Genomic DNA, 22,050 nt, shown 5'->3' on the forward strand with positions numbered 1-22,050 from the left:
TTGTTGTTTTTCTTTTAGCTACCAAGCCAAGACTTTGAACACAACAATGAAACAAATAAGACTTATTTGGCAGTTTGCGTAGCAAACAATTCAGACCATAACTCTACTCTGAAGTTCCCTACATTCTGCAAAACAAGTAGCAGTTTTTGGTTCTAGTAATGTGGTACTTTATTCCCTTAGAAGGCATATAAGCAATTATCAATAGCTAAAGGAATAATTCCTTTAGAAGGTCTACTTTATTCAATACAGAATGCTTCAAGCTATCAAAAGTGCTTATAACCACCAGCAGCCTAAGTCATCTAAAGTCTTTAGGTAAGTTCCCACGAATAAATCACACCCATGCTTAAGCGTCTGCAGAATCAAGTGCCTTGATTACTACTAAATCCTGTGCTGATTACACCCACTCTTAACTCTGTACATTGAAATAGTTACTTGCAGAAACAGAGTCACCAATTAGTCCATGTAGTACCTCCGTTCTAAGGCTGGCCTCTCTCTGGATTCCATTCATGTAGTTGTGCACTCTGAAGCGTGCAGATAAAAAATTTGGCACATTTCTGTTCTCCCTTTTGATCAGAAAGGACAAGGATGACACCCAAGTAAAGCAAGCTACAGCAACCTAGAATTATCATAGCACCAACTAGGATTAGTTCAGTGTACATAAAATGAGTTGGCTATCAAGCTTTAAAGCTGTAAATCGGAAGCACATACAGTCGAACTTGTCCTTAAATCTACCTGAATCAGAACTTGTATATTACTTACTATGCTCTTGTTTTGCAGCCCTCTGGTAAAATTTCAGCTCAGAAAACAAGGGGCCATTTTCAAGGTATTCCTATTAAGAAATTGAAAAAAAAAAAAAGCCCTTAGTATCATAAAATGCATTAGAAAGACAAGAGTTTCTAAATAAAAGTGTATGAGAAAGTCAAAAAGCATGAAACCCTTTTTTTTTTCCCCACTTCCCATATACCATGCCATCTGAAACGTAATTTTTAAAAGTGTTGCCAAACAACTTTTCTTTTTAGCTACATTTTCATAAACACCACAGATTCTTTGAGGAATTATTTAACACACTATTTTCAGAAATATGGTAGATCAAGCGTGTTTAAGTTCATAGTCTGATCTTCCTTATTAAACTGTTGAGGGTAGTAATCAAAGAAAGGAAAGAATCAAGTCAAGGATATACTATGTGTCATAGAAATGTCAAATATATCCCTAAGCAGGGAATATATCTATCAAGATATAAAAAAATTGGAAAAAAAACCCAAACAAAAACCACAAACATGCAATACAGATCTAATGCTGAAAATCTGAATAGATAATTGAGAGAAAGAACTGCACACAAGTTAACAATTTAGTAATGAGATCTACACATTACCACTTTAATTACATGCACTGCATCATCTTCCACAGGAACATGAGTTTGAGGGGAAGCTGCAAAAGTAAAAAGAGGTGGGGATCAAGCTGTATGCAACAAAACATAATTGCAAAAAAAGACCATGCTAACATTGCATAAGGTGACTAAAAAAATCACATGGCAAAGATATCCAACATTTTGTTTGAATTCCTGTTTTTAAAGGTCAATGTTTTGTCAAATTCAAAGAAAAATAAACCAAAAAACACACACACACAAGTTTTAATCAACAAGCAGAGAAACAATTTTAATCCACATTTTCAGAACTCTCTCCCTCAATGCTAATTAAGGAGTAAGCAGGATGTCCCCATTCCGCGCCTGCACCACAATGAGGTATTCCATTGTAACAGACTATGTTTAAGTCATTCCAGTCAATTGGATAACCTCTGTATTTGGGTGCTGTCAATCCACTGTCGTGACAAAGACACCACTTAAAAGTTATGACCTACATTATGCCTCTAGACAGGATTGTCTGCTTTCCTCTCTTACAAATTAATTTGGCCCTAGAACCTCCATTTCTATTCTGACATTATTTAGACACTGGCCTAAGTTAGGGACAGCACAGCCACCATCTGCCTAAAGGGGAGACGAGGGATTGTGCCTCTTAGTGCCAGTAGAAATTTCAAAACAATAATTGACCACATGTTCCAATTACAGCCCAGGAGACAGAACCTCTCTGCACAGACAATGCAATCCTATTTTCTTCTGACCCTGCGAGAACTATCAGTTCCCTCTGATACTACTGAAGCTACATGGAGCTACACTGGGATTAAAATTTAATGAGACTAAATCATCTTTTAGAATCATCACTGAAAAAAACTAAAAAGAATCCAGTTCCTAGGAAATAAGTGTCCCTTTCAAACCTCTTATAATGATCAAATACCAACAACAGTCCAGGTGTGAAACACTTCAACTATCAGCACACATAAAAATAGACTACTTTTATCCGCATAATAAAAATCAAGTAAACTTGGATCTAATCAAACCATACAAGCTTACACTTTTTGATGGTCAGGGCATAAAAATATTTTTACAATGAACAGACTCCTTCAGCTGCCATCTTCCTTCAATTCTATTCAGCATCTGGATAGAATCAGGCAGCACGCACACCCCAAACACCCACAGGGTACCCACTGCCTTCTGCTTGACACTGCCCCATGCGAATGCTTCTGTGCTAATAACACATTGAGATAAAATGAACATATCCTAAAACAGGAGCTCTAGCAGGTGTGCACTATCCGTAGACTCAGATGAGCAGCAGTCACATTCAGAACACGATTTACAACTATCATACAACCAGGAAGGAATTTTTTGGTAAACTTTGTTGTTAACATATTCTTGTACTGAACTGGGAATTAAGGCACAGGTGCTTAAGCCTTTATCTTCCTCTGCCACGTGCAGTCTATGTGTTAATAGCTGAAGACATTAGTTTAAAGGAACACATCCCATGTGTTTTCACTGTATTCAACAACATCACATCACCCAAACAGAATTAGATGTGCGCCCTTCCTGACACAGATCAGAAAAGAACCTGTGTCTAAGAAAACGTATTTTAATACCAAGTTACTTAACAGAGGTTTGACAAGTATAGAGAAGCACCAAATATAAATGTATTTGGAAGAGTCTGATCTAACTTCCCTGTAGACATCTTGACATTTTATAAAGAGAGGCCTCATTCACGGTAATCTGGAACAGACAGTAACAGCTGTCAGGGTAATGAAGGAGAGCAATTAATGGGAGGTAGCCCAGCAAAAGGGCCTAACCCCCGTGGTTCTTACACTAAGTGTAAGAGATGCTTTTGGAGTCATGCTGAAGGCACCTCCCAAAGAAAAATAAAACCAAAACTAACTGAGAATCGTTACAATGTGAAAAGGGAGAAGAGTCAGACAAAGCTCAACAAGATACAGGAACAGATGCTCCACAAACCAGGTAACATGACATTCAAATCTACAAAAGGAGAAATGATATTACTGTTTTTACCGCACATACATGAAACAAGGCATAACATTCACAATAACACTCTAAACTTCTTACACAGATAATGCTCAGACAATTAATTGCATACATGCAGGCAAGCAGAAGTTGCATGTGTACCTTTTGTTGCATCATCTTAATTAATCATTCATATATCAGGCAGTAATACTCAACTGCAGCTCAGAAAGAAGACAGACTCTTTTTTGTCCATAAATATATATAAATGTTTTTTAAAAAATTGTCTCATTACTATGTATAGTTACTTAACAGACTGGAAAGGCTCCCAAGGTTTAACAAACAGTCTGATTACATACCTCATAGACCACCACCACATACTCTCCTGCGAGTTTAGCTCATAGTTAATTACTGCATACTCGTAATTAGCCATGTGCTAGCCTCGTTCTGTGTGGTAGCACATGGCTATTTATAATATTACAATCAGTTAAACGCTAGACTGCAGGACAGTAAGCAGAGACCCTGCAGGAGAGCAATGCTGATAGGCAGGAGGTCTCTGATGGTATATAAGTGCACACATACAGTACCAGGAGCACTATACGGCGAGATTACGTTTGCAAAGGACATCTTAAAATAGCATAACAAGTGGAAGAGTTCCCAGTTTACAGTTTGTTGCTTTTATCAACTAGAGATGCACGTTCTCCTTGCATTCGGGGGGAGGGGTGTTGATGTATGCACACAATCAAAACCATTGTCTGCATAATTGTTAACTGGGAACACTGGCCCACGATGAAGCTGTGTAGGGGGCTGTGGCTGTTTCCATCTCATACCAAGTCGAGTCTCACAAAACATTTGCAAAGGGCAGAGCTCTATTTTCCCTTCTTCCTCTTCATCCCACAATCACAGCTACCATGCCAGTGCAAAGCATGCAAATTTAAAATACGCTCTGAAATAAAGCAGCGCAGTAAGATTCACAATCTTTGCCATAATTTCCAACCGTTGTGCCTACACAACACAGCAAATAACTTACCTCAAATTAACCCATGTCCAGAATTCCCTAGTTCCATCCAGGCACAGCAGTTATGGTCTTATCATCCACTGTAATCATGAATTTCATCCGTTTTGTTGCTGAGTGCCACAACCTTAATTAATGTAGCTTTCTAAATGTAATATGACATGGTGACAAAAGAGCGTTTCTGGATGAACCGCGATTTCCTACAACCACCGAGCACAATTGCAGCACTCTGACAAAGAAACGTGCCAATTCTATGTGCCAGTTCAAACGCGCTTGTTGTAGTTTTAGCAGTTAATTTGTGGCAGTCACATTTGGAATATGGTGAAATATTTTCAACGACTCTCACAGAACCAGTTTTGTTGACAAAGTTTACACAGTGGAAAAGAAAACAGCATTGATTTGGCAGTTTGAAAAAACATCCCCGCTCCTGTCCACAGCTGGTGTCTTTGTCACTGCTGGTTGTTTTGAGGATGTATTTGTTTGGGAAATATGAATAAAATTATTTTCAGAAGTTCTTGGGTTGCTAGTATTTTATTTTAGCTTTGTTTCGTTGGTTAACTAAACCCGAAGAGTGATATTATCAGCTCAGTTTTTTGCAGAAGTAAAAAACTAACCTCAAAAATACCACACTTCTAAGTTACAGGCTACCTATAAAAAAAGCTGGAAAAATTCTGACCCCATATAAGTCAAACCAAGAGCTGTAAAATTCAATGGCTAACAAACAGGAGGGAAGAATTGCTCAGAGCATCTAACAATAAAAAATACAATCCAAGTCGCAGGAATATAGTTACTAAAACAAAGTGTACACACACAAATAAAACGTAGCAGCTGCTATTTGAAACTGTGTGTTAAATATTTTCCTACAGATGGAGGGTACTAAGGTAAATATTTAAAGGTGAACAAAGCACATTGCTTCCCCCTCCTGCCCTTTGCAATATCCAATATTTTCCAAGACCTGAAATATTCAGTGCTTGAAGGGTGTTTACAGTCCATTTTGAATGTAGCCTGAGGAAGACCTGCTTCTCTGCTCATGTTACTTCGAAGAAGCATCATCGTTTCCCGGACAGACTCTTTTCTGAGCAGTGTTTATGAACAGGTTTTTTTCTAGATTCTTCTTCTAGGTAGCTTTATGAATGCAGAGTTTTATTATACAAATTACATATACATAGCCCTCTGCATCGCGCTCGTGAAACCACTTGCCACAAGACCTAACTAAACTGCTTTTGGTAGAAAATTGTGCTCAACTGCTAAACTGTTTTGCAGATAACTGCAAATGCCTCCAAGTGAAGAACACTCAGTACTGGTAGGAAATTTCACTACATTTCTTACTTGTCTTTCTATAAAACCTTAATCTTGATTCACCAGAGCCGAAGTTTGAATTCCCCATCACTGGAAGCCACTGTTTGACTTTCAAAAGTTAATTACTCTAAGCTGGAATAGGTACGACACATCCTTTAACCCCAGGCAGCAAAGCTATGCATGGTCTGCTCTTACAGCACTCTCAGATGGGAGTCCGGGCCTCTAATATTTAAAACTTGATGCACAAACTGTTTTCTGGCAAGATTCTGCTCCAGCCCATCTGCCAGTCTGACACGGTGCCCACTCAGAAGACACTATGCCAGTTTCAGTGGGTACAGGTGCCAAAGACAGCTGAAGGGAGTGCCCTCCATAAGGCAACAGGTGCCCATCTTTCATCCAAAGCTCTTCCTGTTATCATATAACACTGCTCAGAAATACACCCTCACTAGAAAAAAAAAAAAATAAATCAAACCTGATGTCTTGACTTTCTAGTTTTACTTATCACGCCAGGGTCTCGGTCCCTGACCAGAACTCTTGCAAAGTGGACTAATGAAGAGCAAGATAATGGCTCCCAAATCACAGATTCATACATATGGAAAAAAACAAAAGCAGAACACTGAGGTGGAATAGTAACGATCACTGCAGACTTTGTAACAAGCTTTAGGCTACTGTGTAAATACGAGTAATGCTTTCCAAGTTCAGACCTCTAGTCTACAGAGGACCAAAAAAAGAACAAAGAGGGAAGGTTCAAGAGGAAGCAGTCACAAGGAAGAACTAGCTGACACAAGGTGTATTTCCTCTTTAACAGATGGTACAGGCTGATCCTGTACCATCTGGTCAGTCCTAAGTAACCACCCAGTAGCAAAAAATCAGGCTAAATTTACGATTTGGTTTGTCCACAAACAGTGTGAAAAATAATCTACTTGCTGCATCTGTATTTATACAGTTTAATATCAGTGACTAGATAAAAAGACTCCTGAAGTGGTGTTTCTCTGCCAATGAATTTATTTTCACACTAAAGTTCACACCTTCAGGTACAATGAGACCTTTGCTGAAATGCATTTTAACATCTGAAGGCAAAGAAAAATCCATCCCTAACCAGACAGTTACCTGCTAGTGCTATTAATTACAGGGTTCTGCTATTAATATTCTTCTTTCCATTGAGTTTACAAAAATCATGCTTGAACATGTATATTTTTTACTGCATTTTTAATTCATTTGCTGCACTTCAGTAAATATTTTCAGTGAAGTTTATCTAAACAACTGTTGAAGTGTTTTGTTTCTCTAGAACCAGTTGGCAAAGCCAGCTTCCTAACACAAACCAAGCTATGAACAGTGGGACAACGACAGAACGTGCTTCCACCAATGCTTCTCTTCCTTGACAGATGTACACCCCTGCTCACAGCTATACATATTACCCACAGAAATTACACTTTCTGAAAGAGAAACAAACTTTTTTTCACACCTCAGCCTGATTCCCAGAACATCAGGCCTCGGAACATCAATGGCAGTGTACTATGGTCCAAGCTTAAAAGTAGAAAAGGCCACAACTACATCTCTTCCCTACCTTGACCAGCAGCAGAGCTCCCTGTGTTCCCAGTATCAAAAGAAAATATTCACCCATTTAATCACTATTTACTGCTCAAGCAGATATTCTTTGACTCTTCTTGGAAAATAGGGGGGAAAAAAAAGAAAAAAGAAAAGGATAGTGTGCTGGCCATACTGGTGAGAGATCTCCAAGCAGGGCAGAATTCGATTATGACTTTATCACGTATTTTCCTGAGCTTCCCATATTGTAACAACACTGCAAAACCAGCAGGCAAACAGCAACATAGAAACACCTGCTGCAAAGCCAGCTACCAAAAATGGTTTCAAAACTCGTAGTATTTACCTAGCAAAGTTCCATTAAAATATATGCACATAATACAATTAAAGCAGATCTACAATGTAATAAATTATACTGTAAAAGACACTAACAAATATGTGTGTATATAACCATAAAAAATAAATATTTTGCAGAACCATCAGTTGCCGTGATAAAGAAGCCTGCAAGTAGACAGTGCTGTGTACAGCAGATTTCACTGAGACAGTAGAAGCTTAACAAAACATTGTGTGACCTTTCTGCATTGAAATTTTCAGTACAAATTGTGCATTAATAGAGTGCTTGCAGCAGGACTAGAGAATGATTTCTGTAAAGACTGGTGTTAATTACTGACTGTGATCAGGAAGATAAATGAGAGAATGGAAGGCTTCCAGTAGCACCTTTCTCAACTCTTGCTTAATTTTCCAATGTACCACCACTACTCTCCACAGGGCTAAAAACCAGTCCTGAGACCACCAATATGCCATGTTCTTCCTCAGTTGCTCTCCATTCTGCTCCCTCTTATCAAAGGGATAACTGTTCTGTCTGAGGTGCCTGACAGGAAATCAGCACAAGTAACAAAACTAAAAACTTCTAACATACAACGGCAGAGTTAATTCCCACTTATGATCCATATTGTTCCCACTATGACAAAAGCAATGCTTGAGAGAATATCTCTATTGCTTCTGGCAGCAGAGGAAGCTCTCCTCTTCAGCAGCATTGGGGGGAATCAGTGTTCGTAAGCCTTCTGCTGCTGGATTCGCTCTGGTCAAGATAAAAATGCAAACGGAAATGGAACAAGTCAACAAACAAATAGATAAGATGGCACAAACAGGAGAGAGAAAGAATAATCCAAAAAACAGCAAAAACATTTGTGAGGCAGGACGGAACGTGTAGATAGTGGTAACTTTCATGTACACAATTAGAAGTTTAGAAGCCCTGCACCTGAAAAGACTATTTGCATCCCAGGGCTCAGGGTCAGTAAACGGCTTTCAGCAGCTTTGACTTAGCAACCAGAACCTTTCACAGAATGCATCCCTTGCAAATATATTTTGCAGATACTGTAAAATTTCTCAAGAACATTGTTACAGATTAATGGAGTATGGAGTACCCTTAATGGGAAATTAAGCTATAACAACGCACATCAAAATCTTTACATCGCTACTGTAAAAATACTTATTAAAAGATATAGCTGGCAAAGTTAACCTTTACTTTCATAAAAGGGCTGTGCAGTTCATATCTGGCAGGCAGTCGAACCTATCTCCACTCTCCTGTCTTGCCCACCTGCCTACAGCTCCTTCTGGGTTAGCTTCTCACTAAAAGTTTAGTGGTCCTCTCACATCTTGCTGTATGTGCACTAAGTACTAGTCTAAACAGCACAGAGGAAGAAGGTGCCTCTCAGCACCTTACTCTCACCTTACTTTCAAAGGTTTGTCATCTACTTCACTCCTTTTGACTCTCAAAAACAGCTGAACTCTTTTTCAGGATCAAGCCCCCCAAAGAAGCTACTGAATGGTATACTTAGCGTGATATAAGCACATATCAGAGATAAAGAGGTGAATAAAACAAGAAAGTTTCAGTCAGCGTCAATACTTGGAGATAAATCCTGCTCACTTCCACTTTTAATTTTAGCAGGAGCTACAAGGGGAACTAAGCCTTCAGTTTAGTGCCACAGGTAACATCCATTCACTACTCCTTCTGAAAGAAGAGATTAAACAAACACAAATGCTGTTATAAAAGTGGCAGCAGTGTTTCTTCAGCCACGTTGTCACTTACGAAAAAACACAGACCAGTAATACCAAGGGTCCCAGATTGCATTCTCATTTTCCACTAATCCACTGACTGCTTTCCACTTCAGTTCAATGGGAGCCAAATCGCAACAAACACCACAATATATGAAATCACCTCAGTGGTCTGTGTGATCAGACAAAAAAACCTAACCAAATCTGCACGCAACTGACTGAATCCCATGTGTTATACCCCCCACAAGTCCAGTGTGATTTGACTGCAACAGCTAACGATCGAGCTATATTCTGAGCTATACATACATCCACTATAATCTTGCTTTCTGCCCTGCATCTCCAGTTCCCTCAGTTCCTTCTCTCTGTGGAAGCCTTCTGCAAGTTTCTATCTTCCTTTCCTTTACCCTTGAATAGCAATACCCAGCTACACCTTAACTTCACTTCTTAGCTCATGCTAAGGTCTATTTTCTTACAGTAACATCTCACAGATGCTCTATGCACAGCATTTCTCAAACATAGCCAACTGATGCTTCAAAGGAGGTCATAATGTGCTATCAGATACACCAAAACGCGAAAGAATGTCAATATTCTGAAAGCGTGCTCGCCTTTGACTCCTCTGTAACTGCAGTTAGCTAAAACTCCTGTCATTCCCACTGGTTCAGCCTGCAGAGCAGTTAGGTATGTGTGAACTAAAAGAATTCCAGAGGAAACCAGAGGAGAAACTCCACCACAGCAACCAGACCAGATGCACTCCAGCTACTAACAGCAACGTAAGGATTCAAACCAGTTCTTTCAGACAGTCTCAAGCCGTGCACTTGGTGAGGAAATTCAGTGCAGCAGACCACACCACATCTAGTCCAAAGTAAAACAAACCCTCAACTTAAATAAAGGGTAGATGTAGGGCCATACCCACCAACTGTTGCCATTTACTCATTCACTTCTGTTACACCCAACTACTTGCAAACATATACACAGCCTTAGTTTTCCTAATGTTTTTAGTTTACAGAGAAGCAGAAGCATTTGGGTTGTTACTGAAATCCTTTTGCTTTGTTTACACAGGCGTTCAGTGAAACCAAGTGGCAGCTTACGCCTTTCCCCCCACCTCCAAAAGTTTCTGCACTCAAACCTGAAGTCTAGATGCATCTTAAGTCCAGATGCACACGTAAAATTGTCCACCCTCCTGTAGTTTACAGCCACACATTAATAGCTGGAAGAACAGTACGACTGGGCAATCACTTCAGAGAAACAACGTCTTACCACGTAGGGGACTATCACACCACGAAATAAAATACGAGTTTTTGGTTGCTATTCAGTTTTTTGTGATTAACCATAATGGACATGAGGAGGGAAAAAAAAAAAAAAAAAAAAAAGAGGTAGAAGAACATTTCAATGCGATATAAAATGTTCCTGAACAGCTGAAAGCAGACAAGCACCATGAGATAGACAGACAGATGTTACAAAGATCACAGTAAATCTGTCACCCAAAGACCAGACCACAAATGCTACATTTACATCTGCAAATATGAAAAAGAGCAAACATGCTAACTCTTCTATAGAAAACACACACTTTTTCTCTCTACAGTAGGTGCCTGATGCTACAATTTGACACTGACAGACAACTCCTTCACCTCCAGGAAACCACACTGAATCTAGCACGGCTCTGCATATTTGACAAGAGTTACTAAAGACAAAATAATTGAGAAGGTGCAAGACATATGACACCTGTTCGAACGAAAACTTGTCTCATTATAAAAATCTAGAACTCATACTAAGTGAAAAGCTCATGCTGCATAACAGTGTATTCACAGATTATTTTCTGTCAAATGACTCAATATAAAGGAAACATCGTTTAAAGACCAACTGAAAAAAAAACAAGAGTGGGAAAAAATCAAACCTGTATTTTCCATGGCAGAAACATTCAAAAAGGAAAAGCTTAAAAAAAGAAAGTATAGCTGATTTATGCATAAAAAGAAGTCGATTTATGTATAGGAGTAACTTGCTTATCAAGTTTTAAATGTTAATACCCCAAATAGAGGGTTAACATATCTCCAACTTAAAAAGATCATGTTTGGCTCCAAGGACAATATATTAAACTGCTTCTAGATAATTCTTTACTGCTGTCTTATTATGAGCTCAATTTAGTCCCTAACAGTCACTGTGGATTAGTTTGCCTATGTTTGCCATGGGAAAACAAAAACAAAACCCCAACAATAAAAACAAAAAAAACACAACAAGAAAAAACTCATAATATTGCCTTGAAAACAGGATTTACTCTTTCATAGAGACCAGCAAGAGTAACATACATTATATCCTCTTCAGTGACCCAGAATGCTTTACAAACTGCCTTTCAGAACCATTCATTCCTTATAAAACACAGACTGAGTGAAATGAAGCAACTTCTAAAGAAAATACAGAAACATGTCTAGGCTAGAGCAAAGAACAGCATTTCCAGCCCCAGTGAGAGACTTTACATCAGAGGCAACACTCAGCTGACTGTTGTTACCGTTAGGTTTCTTGGATGAAAACTGATTTAGTCCTGGCCAGAAGATAATATTTCCAGTAACTAGAAACCCAGAGCGCTCCAGAGCACAAAACTGGCATAAGTCCAAAGCGACAGCTCACAGAAGCATCGCCATTACTTTGAACATCATCGCCTGGCAGTACCCTTTGGTACTCTGACTGCAGCACCACCTTGCCTGTCCCACACAAGCTCCATAAAAAAGTGCACCAGAAGCCAGCAAACTGGGCTGGATAGCCCATGGAGAACACGCTGCACCATCAGCAACCCTTTGAACAACAAGGATATCCAACAGAGTGCTGAAAACATCGGAAACACATATGACCACCTGCACGTAAACAACAGCACCAGCATGTTAACTTCTTAAACCCATTCTGTCTCATTCACGACAGAAATTCACAAAGAAATTCACGAAGAAATTTACAAGTCGCCCCTTTTAATCACCACCAGTTTTTTACCTAGATAGATCAAGCCAAATCCTCCTTGGCCGATCTGCCTGCCCAGCCTCCAGGCTTTTCCTTCGGTGTCTTTCAGGATCATGTCTCTTGGGAGAGGAACTGGCAGCTTGCCTCTGCCGCGATCCTTCGGCGGCATCGCACCTTGAGGGGGGGGGAAAAAACGAAAGAAAAAGTTGACTTTTAGTCAGAAGAAACAATATCCCTCAATGCCCTTTGCCCAACAGGCACGGAGCAGCGGACCAGCTCCCCGCAGCCCGCCCGGGCGGCACCCCCCGGGGCGGCGGCCGGGCTCCGGGGGGGGCTCTCCCCCGCCTCCGGCCCGAGGGCCCGTTCAGCGGAGCGGCAGGCCGGAGCGGCTCACTCACCGCGGCCTCCCCGCCACCGGCCGGCGGGACGCGGGCAGCGAGCGGCCCAATCCCCCACACACCCACCTCCGCAGGGGAGTCGCGGCTGTCCCCCAGCGCCAAACTTTCCAACCGGGAATTTCCTGCAGGCCGGGCCTGGGCAATCAGGGCCCGCCCGCAGCAGGAGGAGGAGGAGGAGGCGGGCCGCCGTCTTCCTGCGGGAAGCCCCGGGGCGGGGAGCGGGCCCGGCGGGCTGTGCCCGCCCTGCGCCGCTGCGGGCGGCCGTCCCGCCCCGTCAGGCGCTCCTCTCCCCTCAGCCGAGAGGGAGGGGGGGGAAGGTGGCGCGCGCCGTTTCCCGCCTGCCGCTCGCGCTTCGCCTCAGCCCGCGGCGCTGCGGCTCTCCCGCTCTTTAAGCCGCGCTTTGCAAATGGAGAACTTGCTGGTGGTTTGTGGTTTTGTTTTTTTTTTTTCTTTCCTCCTTAAAGCGCTTTGGTGCGTATGGAAGTAGTTGATGAGGCAGTTCCCCGCCTGAGGTGAAGAAAGAAGGAGAAAAAAAAAAAAAAAAGAAACAAACTTAGCTGGCAGGGGTTTCAGGGCGCAGAGCGAGGGCGTCAGGAGCTGTGATGGAGTCACCCCTCAGTCAGGACACTGCGCTTTTATCTCAGGATCTTCCCGGCTCTGGTCAAAGATCACGTCTACGCGCGGAAACAGGGCGCAACAGCCGCGCTCACCCCAGGTGAGATGGCGGAGGCCGGCGGAGGCCGGCGCTGCCCGGAGCCGTCAGCGGCCCCGCAGCGGGGCGGGAAGAGCCATCGCTCCAGGCGGGAACAGGAGACTGATGACTCAGTGGTGGATCAGCCCCGTCACCACCAGCAGCTTGTGAGTTGGTAATAAAGGCCACAATTAGGTGGTGGTTTGGTTTTGGGGTGTTTTGGTGATTTTTGTTTGGTTTTTTTTGTTTGTTTGGGTTTTTTTCGCACTTCCAGCTCCCAGGGCACACCTCTGGTCACAAGCCACCACCGTCTGCAAGCTTTGCACTATTAGCAGAATCCACCCACCCAGGCAGCACACCACACCGAGGTAGAGCTTCGCTGGGGACCATCCCATCTTCCAAGCAAAGACTTTTACAAAAAAAAAAAGTTCAAGAAAAACTAAAATCCAAAACATCTTCAGCAACCACATAATTTGCAAGTGAATTTAATAGTGGTAACACAGATTATGATTACAAAGTATGTAGTGCCATTAGTAGAGTAGGTCTTAACATACAACCCTTTCTGCTTCATCAGTTGTGCAGGCTTTGTGGTTTAACCCTTACTGAAAAGCAGGGCTAAGGAATTGCCAGTAGAAAGCTCGGCCATAAGTAAATAAATTCAAGATTGCCATAAAGCATTTCATAGGGTTTCTCCCCTTCGCAACAGATGTCAAAACAGGCTGTAGGAGGATGTTGTTGGAGTTGGTTGGTTTGTTTTTCTTTAAAACAAACAAACAAAACCACGGATGGCCAGCCTTCATCAAAGAAACAATTACCACTCACTGAAAAGAGCTAGCACCATGGCGATGGTCTCAGGATATAGAATCATAGAATGGGTTGGGTTGGAAGAGACCTTAAAGATTATCTAATTCCAACCCCCCTGCCATGGGCAGGAACGCCCTCCACTACACCAGATTGCTCAAAGCCTCATCCAACCTGGCCTTGAACACTTCCAGGGATGGGGCATCTGCAACATCTCTGGGCAACCTGTTAATAAAAATATTGTGATTACTGTCCAATATTCAAAAGTGTTCCTGTTAGATTTACCTGGACCAGCATCTTACAGCTCCAAACTCAGATTTTAAAGCCATATTCAGGCACTGGAAACACATATAGTGCCCAAAGGTTATGCACATTCTGTCTTTCAGAAATTTAGTTGTATGGTAGAAATAGAATTTAATTTTTAGTCTGTGGTTCAGTCCTAAGCTAGTAAATTTGAGGGACTACAATCAAAACATGATAAAGAAGTTTTATATTTCTGTATTTCAGTTTTAAGTTCCTTCTTCATTATCTTACACATGTATCTATTATGAATATAGACTATAAATCCTGCTAGCAACTGTGATCTTGGTTAATTGATATTCTCTAAGGAAAGAGTCCCAAAAATTTGCAGTATGTAGTAAAAGCGTAATGAAGAGCCTGCATTTGCAACACACATGTCCAAATAAAGCAATTTCTTCTTGATACATTAGAACAAAAAAAGGAAACAATAATATTTAAACAAGATATCTTAAATGAATCTATGGAAATCAGGCCTGCATTGTATTACAGTAGGCAATATTTATGCTACAATTAAACAATACTGTATTTTCCCAACATATTTATATATTCAGTCTTAATTGCAATCAAATTGGAATTAAAGAAGATTTTATTTGAACATTTATGCTTAAACCACTACAATGCAATTTTATTTCATAAATTATTTGTCACTTGATATGAAAGCCACCATTCTGCCATGGGTGGAGGGTGTTTTCAGAAGAAATTTGTCTCTAAATAGATGCTGGGAATCAGAGAACCAGCCTCTGTTTAAGAAGAAAGCTGTTTTGCTCAACTGTTGCAAAGATACATTCACATGATTAAACTGAAACAAAAGCAAGTATACAAGGGCTTGCTGCTTCTGAGCTATCTCACCGTGCCCACAAAAGTAAAACATCAGGATAAGAAAGTGAAACAAATCAGATGAGGTTTGCATCTGTCTTCTAGACATTGAGCAAATACCAGCAATAGCATTAGCTGGCTGGCAGACCTCTAGGTTTTTATATAGTTTAAGGATTCCTTTTTTCAGTGGAAGCGGAAAACCCCATAACAAGTTAAAACATTCAAAATTTGTAGATGTTATGTGGTGAAAAAACAGATTAGTTATGAATGAATAGAAAGATACATGGCCCTAAAGAAACAAAACTGATTAGATAGTCCTGTTTTTATTATAGTTTTAAGTACACGAGAACTGGAGTCAATTTCCCTTTCGTTCTCACAAAACCATGGAGAATACTCTACCATCAAGAAGTTAATGGAATATATTGATTTAACAACAAGTTAAACAAGTGCAAAACTTTACAGTTCAGAAATATAAGTTGTTTGGAACTTATTTAGTGCTTTTTGTTCATGAGCAAGGATAAGATCACACAAATAAAACAAGTTAAAGCAGTTCTGAGGAATAATGACATCAGAAAAGGCTATTTTAAAAATAGTCATAAGCTAATAGCAAAACTAAAAGTAGAAATAGATACACAAGTGTCTGTTTCATTGTTAATGAATACAGTAACATATACAGTCTGTTACTGGTTTTGAAAACTGAAGTCAGGCTACATAACATCCATTTGGCTCATACAACACAGATACTCACATAGGTAGCTGAGGTTTAAGGCCTTCAGTTTTCAAAAGAAAGTTCCCTTGTTCTACTAAAATAAAAGAAGTTGCAAGCTTAGAGCTTCAACTCTATCCAAATGGAAAAGAATCTGAAGTCTCAGCTGTCTTTAACATCATGCAGCTCTTTCACAACTGGCACAATTTCACATTATCACATACTATAAAAGGGTTTAAGATAAACACTCAGCCACAGAAAACAGGTTCTACAGGAAAGAGTTATGAGTTCTTTTTCTTTTTTTTAGAGAGACAATAGACAAAGTTAAATATTTTGAAATTTTTGTCATTTGTTATAGAGTCAAAACCCCTCAAAGATAAGTGCACAGGAATCTAATGGACTAATAGTATCACTTAGACAAAAAAAAAAAACACCCTACTGAAGAGAAAAGTTTCCTACATGTACCAGACTACTCCTGAAAAGTAAGTTTGTGTGCTACTTAAATACAGATGTTTATCAGTAAACAGCCATAACTAATAGAACTACAAAAAACATATGCAAGCATAACTAATAAATTCTTTATATAATTCTGTTCTAGACAGAAAACAAAAAATCAACACATCTAGCTTTTTAAAAATCAATAAAGATCAAATACCTTACCTGAAAAAAAGCTCTAAGCAGATTAGAGCTCCATACCAGGGCCTTTTGCCCTATAAATAGCACATTGCTGTGTTTTGTGGGTGGGACTAAGAAAACCTGTTTTCCTGTTGGGCTCAACTGGAGATGGGGCTTTTTTTTTTTTTCTGATTATCATCAGTCAATTAGCAACCCTCCCAAGGAATAGGAGCTTCATTTAGTCAGGTTAAAGCCTCCATTGCCTCTTCACAGTTGTTTCAAATTAGCAGTTTAGGAATATGATGTAAGAAAGATAAACAGTCAAAATAATTATAGATACAAGGGTGGGGTTTTGTTTTTTTTTTTAGAAAAACTTAATTATGATGGAAGCAATTTCCCTTCAAGGTGATATAGCTAGCATTAGTACCAAATTCAAGAATCTTTGTAGAAGAAAGGTGTGTATGCTACTAAGAGTAAAAATATACAAATTCTGCCAGCATAGAACTGAAAATGCTACCAAATTACTCTTAGTTTACTTACTAATGGCACATTTTTGCCAACTGCTGAGGGCCACAGGCCCTTCTCATCAAGAACCCATCCCTCATGCAGCTCAGGTGGGCATTTTCTCGTTACTCAGAATCATATATTAGAAGTGGTGGAAGAGACTGCTTGGATGTTTGCTGTAGGGCTCCTGTTATTTTCAGGGCTTTGGTTATTTTGTTTACTCTGTGCTTACCAGCATGGGATCCATAAGGAAATCTTCTGAGCTTCTCTGCAGAGTCAGGACAGGTATGGTCACTGTCATATTACTGAGAAAGCAAATGGTGGTGGTATGTTCTTTAGGTTGTTCTGTGATAGTTGCTAACACTCTGGACTGGCTCTTCTTTGGGGTAAATGCAATGATCTAGTTTTGGGGTGGAGATGTGAGTGTAGATTGTTTAAAATAGTGAATTGAAGTTATGTACCCATGTAACTTTTGAATGTATGGCTTTGCTTTCTACTTGTGGATTCAGGTGTCTGATGCTGTTTAATATCTAGTCCCTTAGATTTGTAGGTGCCCAAGAGGCATTTTGGAAGTTAGAAGTAAGTCTGTAAGGTATAGATTTTAGAAGCTTTGTCCTAATCTGTGGCTCAGACACAGTACCCTTTTCCTAATGTTTTTTTACAGAATAAGTTCTAGAGGGTGACAAAAAGCCATGATGTGTTATCACGGGTTGCATTTAAAGGTGTGGTGGGATTCTACAGAGAGCAAGAGCTTTCTTTAAATATTTAATGATACAGAAAACTTTTTCTCTGTTCTGAGGCTGTGTTTCTTTCTGTTTTTTTTTTAATGCACTGTACATTAAACACTAAGTCCATTTTCCATTCATTTCAATCCTTTTTTTCCTCTTCTTGCTCAAACCTGACATTAAGTATAAAATATTTCAGTCAATAATACAAAATCTTGCAGTATCACATACAAAAAGCCCTTTAAACTTGTTACAGTAGGTGTGCAACTGGTAACTTTTCTCCCTGTTGCATTGTGATGCTTTTGTGGTGTTTAATACTGGCACTTTAGCACTTTTGTATTTCATTCCCTTCTCTGCTCCAGATCTCCTTGTTGCTTAAAATATCGTGGCTAAAGTTACACTAGAGATGTAACATCTCTGTACTAAGACTATTGACAACGAGGCATCAAGTTTCAGACTGCTTCTTGCTTTCTGCTGAGAAATCTATTCATGCTCATGCATCTGTGCAGAGTCCCGTCCGCTTGCCGTGCTGATTTGGATGTCACTGTGCCCGCTGCCAGTTTCTCAGAACTTCCAAAGTAATTACTTTTTGCAGTATCAAGGGATCTCCAACATCCAGGGGGCATGTTGCTCAACTCAGTCATTGTCTAGGTGCATTGACACCCATTTTAAAGACTCTTGACTCTATTTTGTGCAACTGGCCCCCTGATTGAGATCACGTAATTACAATAATTAGGAAGCTCACCTCAGGATATTATCAGAGCAACCCACCCAAACCTAAGTCCATATGGTTTGCAATAGCTAATGAGTCAGTTAATGTGCTATGTCCAGGAGTAATGGACACTCAATATGGATGGCATGAAGACATAATTTACCAACTTCCTGACTGATTAAGGTTTTCTATGTAGACAGTTCTTGTATTTTGCATCTCACAATAAGTTCAAAGATTTAAAGGTTTTTATGTGTTAAACAGAGCAGAAGAAAACAGCTGAGGCTTTTAAAAGGCAGGCAAGAAACGAGCCCACTCTTTAGAGAAAATACAAAAACTGGACATCCCAGAACTTTCATTTTAAATGTAATAATGCAAACAAATTATTCGAAAAGCTCTACTAAAATATAGGAGATGACAATGGCAATAGATGACACTTGCTTTAATGCCATGTAGCCTGAATAACTCCAACACTTCATAGAGAGGCTGCTTTAGCTGCTGTGACTTGTTTACCCAGTCTCCCTTCAACACTCACCTTGCTACTGGTGCCATGAAAACATGTAATTAGTTGTACACCCTAAACTAACCAGAATAGGGGATCAGTACAATGAGGTCAAACCTTCTGGCAACAAAAGCACCTAAAGCCCTGAAACAGACAAGTGACATCTGATTTTTGGATGAGCTACAGAATCTATCTGTCCAGTAAGGGTCAGAATTTCTCCCCCAAGTCTGTTTCTGCGCTCTCATCATTTTAATGGCTGTTGAGATGAGTTCCTGTCACTATAACTGAGAAGACAGTCAGCCCCTGAGTGTGTTCCTTATTTCTTTTCCTATGTTGGAAGTTTTACTGTTCATATGTTTAGAAAGCAGATTTTTTGTGAACATTGAAGAAAAAGTGTTTACTTGGCCATGTTTATTTACTTTCAGAAATGTGCAGAGATAATGTAAGTTTATTGTTGTGGGAACAGATTGCATTTGTAAGGACAGCAGAACATCTAGTGGTTAGAGCAGAGAAGGGGATCAGGAATGATTTTCCTTATGGGAGTAATTCCAGGAACCCTAATCCTGGCTCTGCTACTGACTGACCTCACATGAATAATGTCATAACTGCTTTGGTTTATCCATCTGGAGCAGTCTGGGTGGCTTTTTTTAAGGCACTGAGATTCTCAAGTGAGATTCTCTGTGTATGTGTTATTGCTGTGGCTATTAGCTGATGGTGAACAGTAGCCCTACCTCATCGTGTGACGTGATGCATTAGAACTGGTTTCCCAGATAGGCAGCTCGAAAGTATGTTGTTCTGTCATTGTTTCAAGTGCTTTTCATTTAAACTTCTCCCCTCCAAAACCAAACACATATGGAACACACAAAACTTGCATGAAGTTAAAGCCTTGTAAAGAAAATAAGTATGTTTGCCTCTGCTGGTGTTCTTCTGCATTTTATCCTAGGAATAAAAGTGAAGATACACTGGCCCAAAAATCAGGGGGAAGGTTGCTAAGCTTCTGTAGTGGTTATTATGTAGACACTAGGCCTTCGCAAAGGATATCTAGGAATGGAAATGAAGAAATTACAGGAATATAGGATAGCAAACGAGTGTTCTTGGTCTACAGGAAGCAGAGAGGTGTTTTTTTCCCCCTATATAGCAGTGTATGTGGAAAGGTTTAGAGAAACAAAGAGGAATTCGGCAAAGCGCTCAGGGAGAAGGTACATAGACTCATGTAAGTCTTTCCACTTCTGAAGTTATTCAAATAAAGTTGTTTGAGAAGGGAAACTCATCTGTCATAGCATTCGTTATTCACATATCAATGCTACTTTAGATATATAAACTTAATTATGATGATGGGATATATTAAATATGACTTGGTTTACTGCAAAATTGATTTTTTTTTTCCCCTGACCTCAGAATAAATATTGATCTTCATGATCTTTAAATGTAGTGCAAAGGTTGTTATATTAATGACATATTAATAGAAAATAGTCCTGACCATGCAATATTAGTATATTTGCATTGTTATTTCTCAGATCCCATCCAGAAAGAAAAAGGGAGGGTGCCAATGTCTTCTTTCCCAGAAGAAATTAAAATTAGGAACCCATTGCACTTTAATGACTGTTCAGGCTACTTTCAGTTTGTTGTTGTGTTATTTTTTTTTTGGGGGGGGGGGGGGGGGTTGTTGTGTTTTTTTTAAATTAAAACCAGTGGTGAAGTGGCAAATAGATGGTGTAATACTTCTAATAAGATAGTGATGCATTGCTTTTCCAGCATGCCCAGGAAAGCCAGGGGCTGTCCTCACTTGGTAGGGCTCCATCACTCATTGCCATGCAGGTAATTCCATAGGCAGAACTATAGTTGTGAAAAGAGACTGAGGGGATAATTTTACCATTTTGGTTAGTAAATTCAGTATCCGTGGCTCCAACTTCTTCAATAATCATGCTAGTAATTTCCTTAACAGCTGATTTTTAAAAGCAGTTAGCTTATTCAAGTGAGGCTTTGACCTGCTTGTGTCACTTTTTTTTTTCTCCTCCTCTTTTTTTTTGATGTTTATAGTGACTCTTGAAAATCTGGGCTTGGATCTGCTGTTCTAATGGTTGGTTGAACCAAGACAGATCTGTTGTTTTTAAATATTCCTCATACAGTAGTTGTATATGACTTTTCTATAAAGCCTGCTTTATAAAGAGCAGAGATGAGAGAACATGCATTGAAATAACCTTTAAATAATACTGTATAGTTCCTAGAGGTCCTGAGAAAACAGTTCCTGCTTAGATAGAGGAGGAATATTTTTTTTATGCCTTTTATAAATGCTGTCTTACAAGCGGTCTTTCCATTTAATATGTGTTTTGTGCCAGGTGACATAAGTCAAGAGGGAAGATGATGACTCCCATTCTATAGTTTATAGAAAGTAAGGAAAATAAACGTGTTTAGTATGGCATATTGCCATACTGAAAATACTTAAAATTAAGGAGGGGAGGTGATTTGAGCACCTAAAAATCTGGGAGCTTGACTTCCACACTTTACAGCTATAGAACTAATTCTGAAAGAAAGAATAATAATTCTGTGATGATAATTGGAAAATGGAATAAAAAGCAGTGCTGCTTTGCATCATGCCAGACTAACTTGGTAGCTATCTTTAAGATAACTGATTTGCTGGACAAGAGAAGTGTGACAGAACCAATTCATTTGGACTTCAAGGCATTTAATGCAGAATCACGTGGGAAATCATTGAACAAGCTGGAGAAGGTGTGAGTAAGTGCCAAAAGTGTGAGACAGCGGAGAAATGGGCAAAGAGTAATAAACTAAAAGGGGAAATTGCAAATAACAAAGAGGTTACTAGTTTCCTAAGGATCTACCTCAGGACCTGTTTAATTCAGTAGACTAATTTTATGAGCAATAAAACCAAAATATAAATGTCCTTATACAATTTGCTGATGAATATAAAATTGTGAGGCACTGGCATATTGGTGTAAGAGAAACAGAACAGAATTTCGTAATGCAAAATTCGAGGATGCTTTTTGAAACTGCTGGTTTGGAGGAAAAAGAGGAGAATCACAGAATGACCATGGGCTGGCAACGTGACTGAAGAAAAGTCAGGCCTG

General features: G+C 39.8%; 1 protein-coding gene across 2 annotated transcripts in view; it reads right to left on the minus strand.

Moving 5' to 3' along the window:
* VRK2 (VRK serine/threonine kinase 2) overlaps window positions 1-12,366 on the minus strand; it is a 46,422-nt gene extending 34,056 nt beyond the window's left edge. For both annotated transcript variants that reach the window (XM_086631135.1, XM_086631134.1), the window contains exons 1-3: window positions 12,231-12,366; window positions 1,373-1,428; window positions 760-829 (exon numbers count right to left, since the gene is read on the minus strand). In XM_086631135.1, the coding sequence (XP_086487261.1) occupies window positions 760-829; window positions 1,373-1,428; window positions 12,231-12,366 (262 nt within the window). The remainder of the gene's footprint in view (window positions 1-759; window positions 830-1,372; window positions 1,429-12,230) is intronic.
* Between the last annotated feature and the right edge of the window lie 9,684 nt (window positions 12,367-22,050).

The sequence above is a fragment of the Tauraco erythrolophus genome, chromosome 2 (genome assembly GCF_009769465.1).
Source record: "Tauraco erythrolophus isolate bTauEry1 chromosome 2, bTauEry1.pri, whole genome shotgun sequence".
In the NCBI taxonomy this organism is placed as follows: domain Eukaryota; kingdom Metazoa; phylum Chordata; class Aves; order Musophagiformes; family Musophagidae; genus Tauraco; species Tauraco erythrolophus.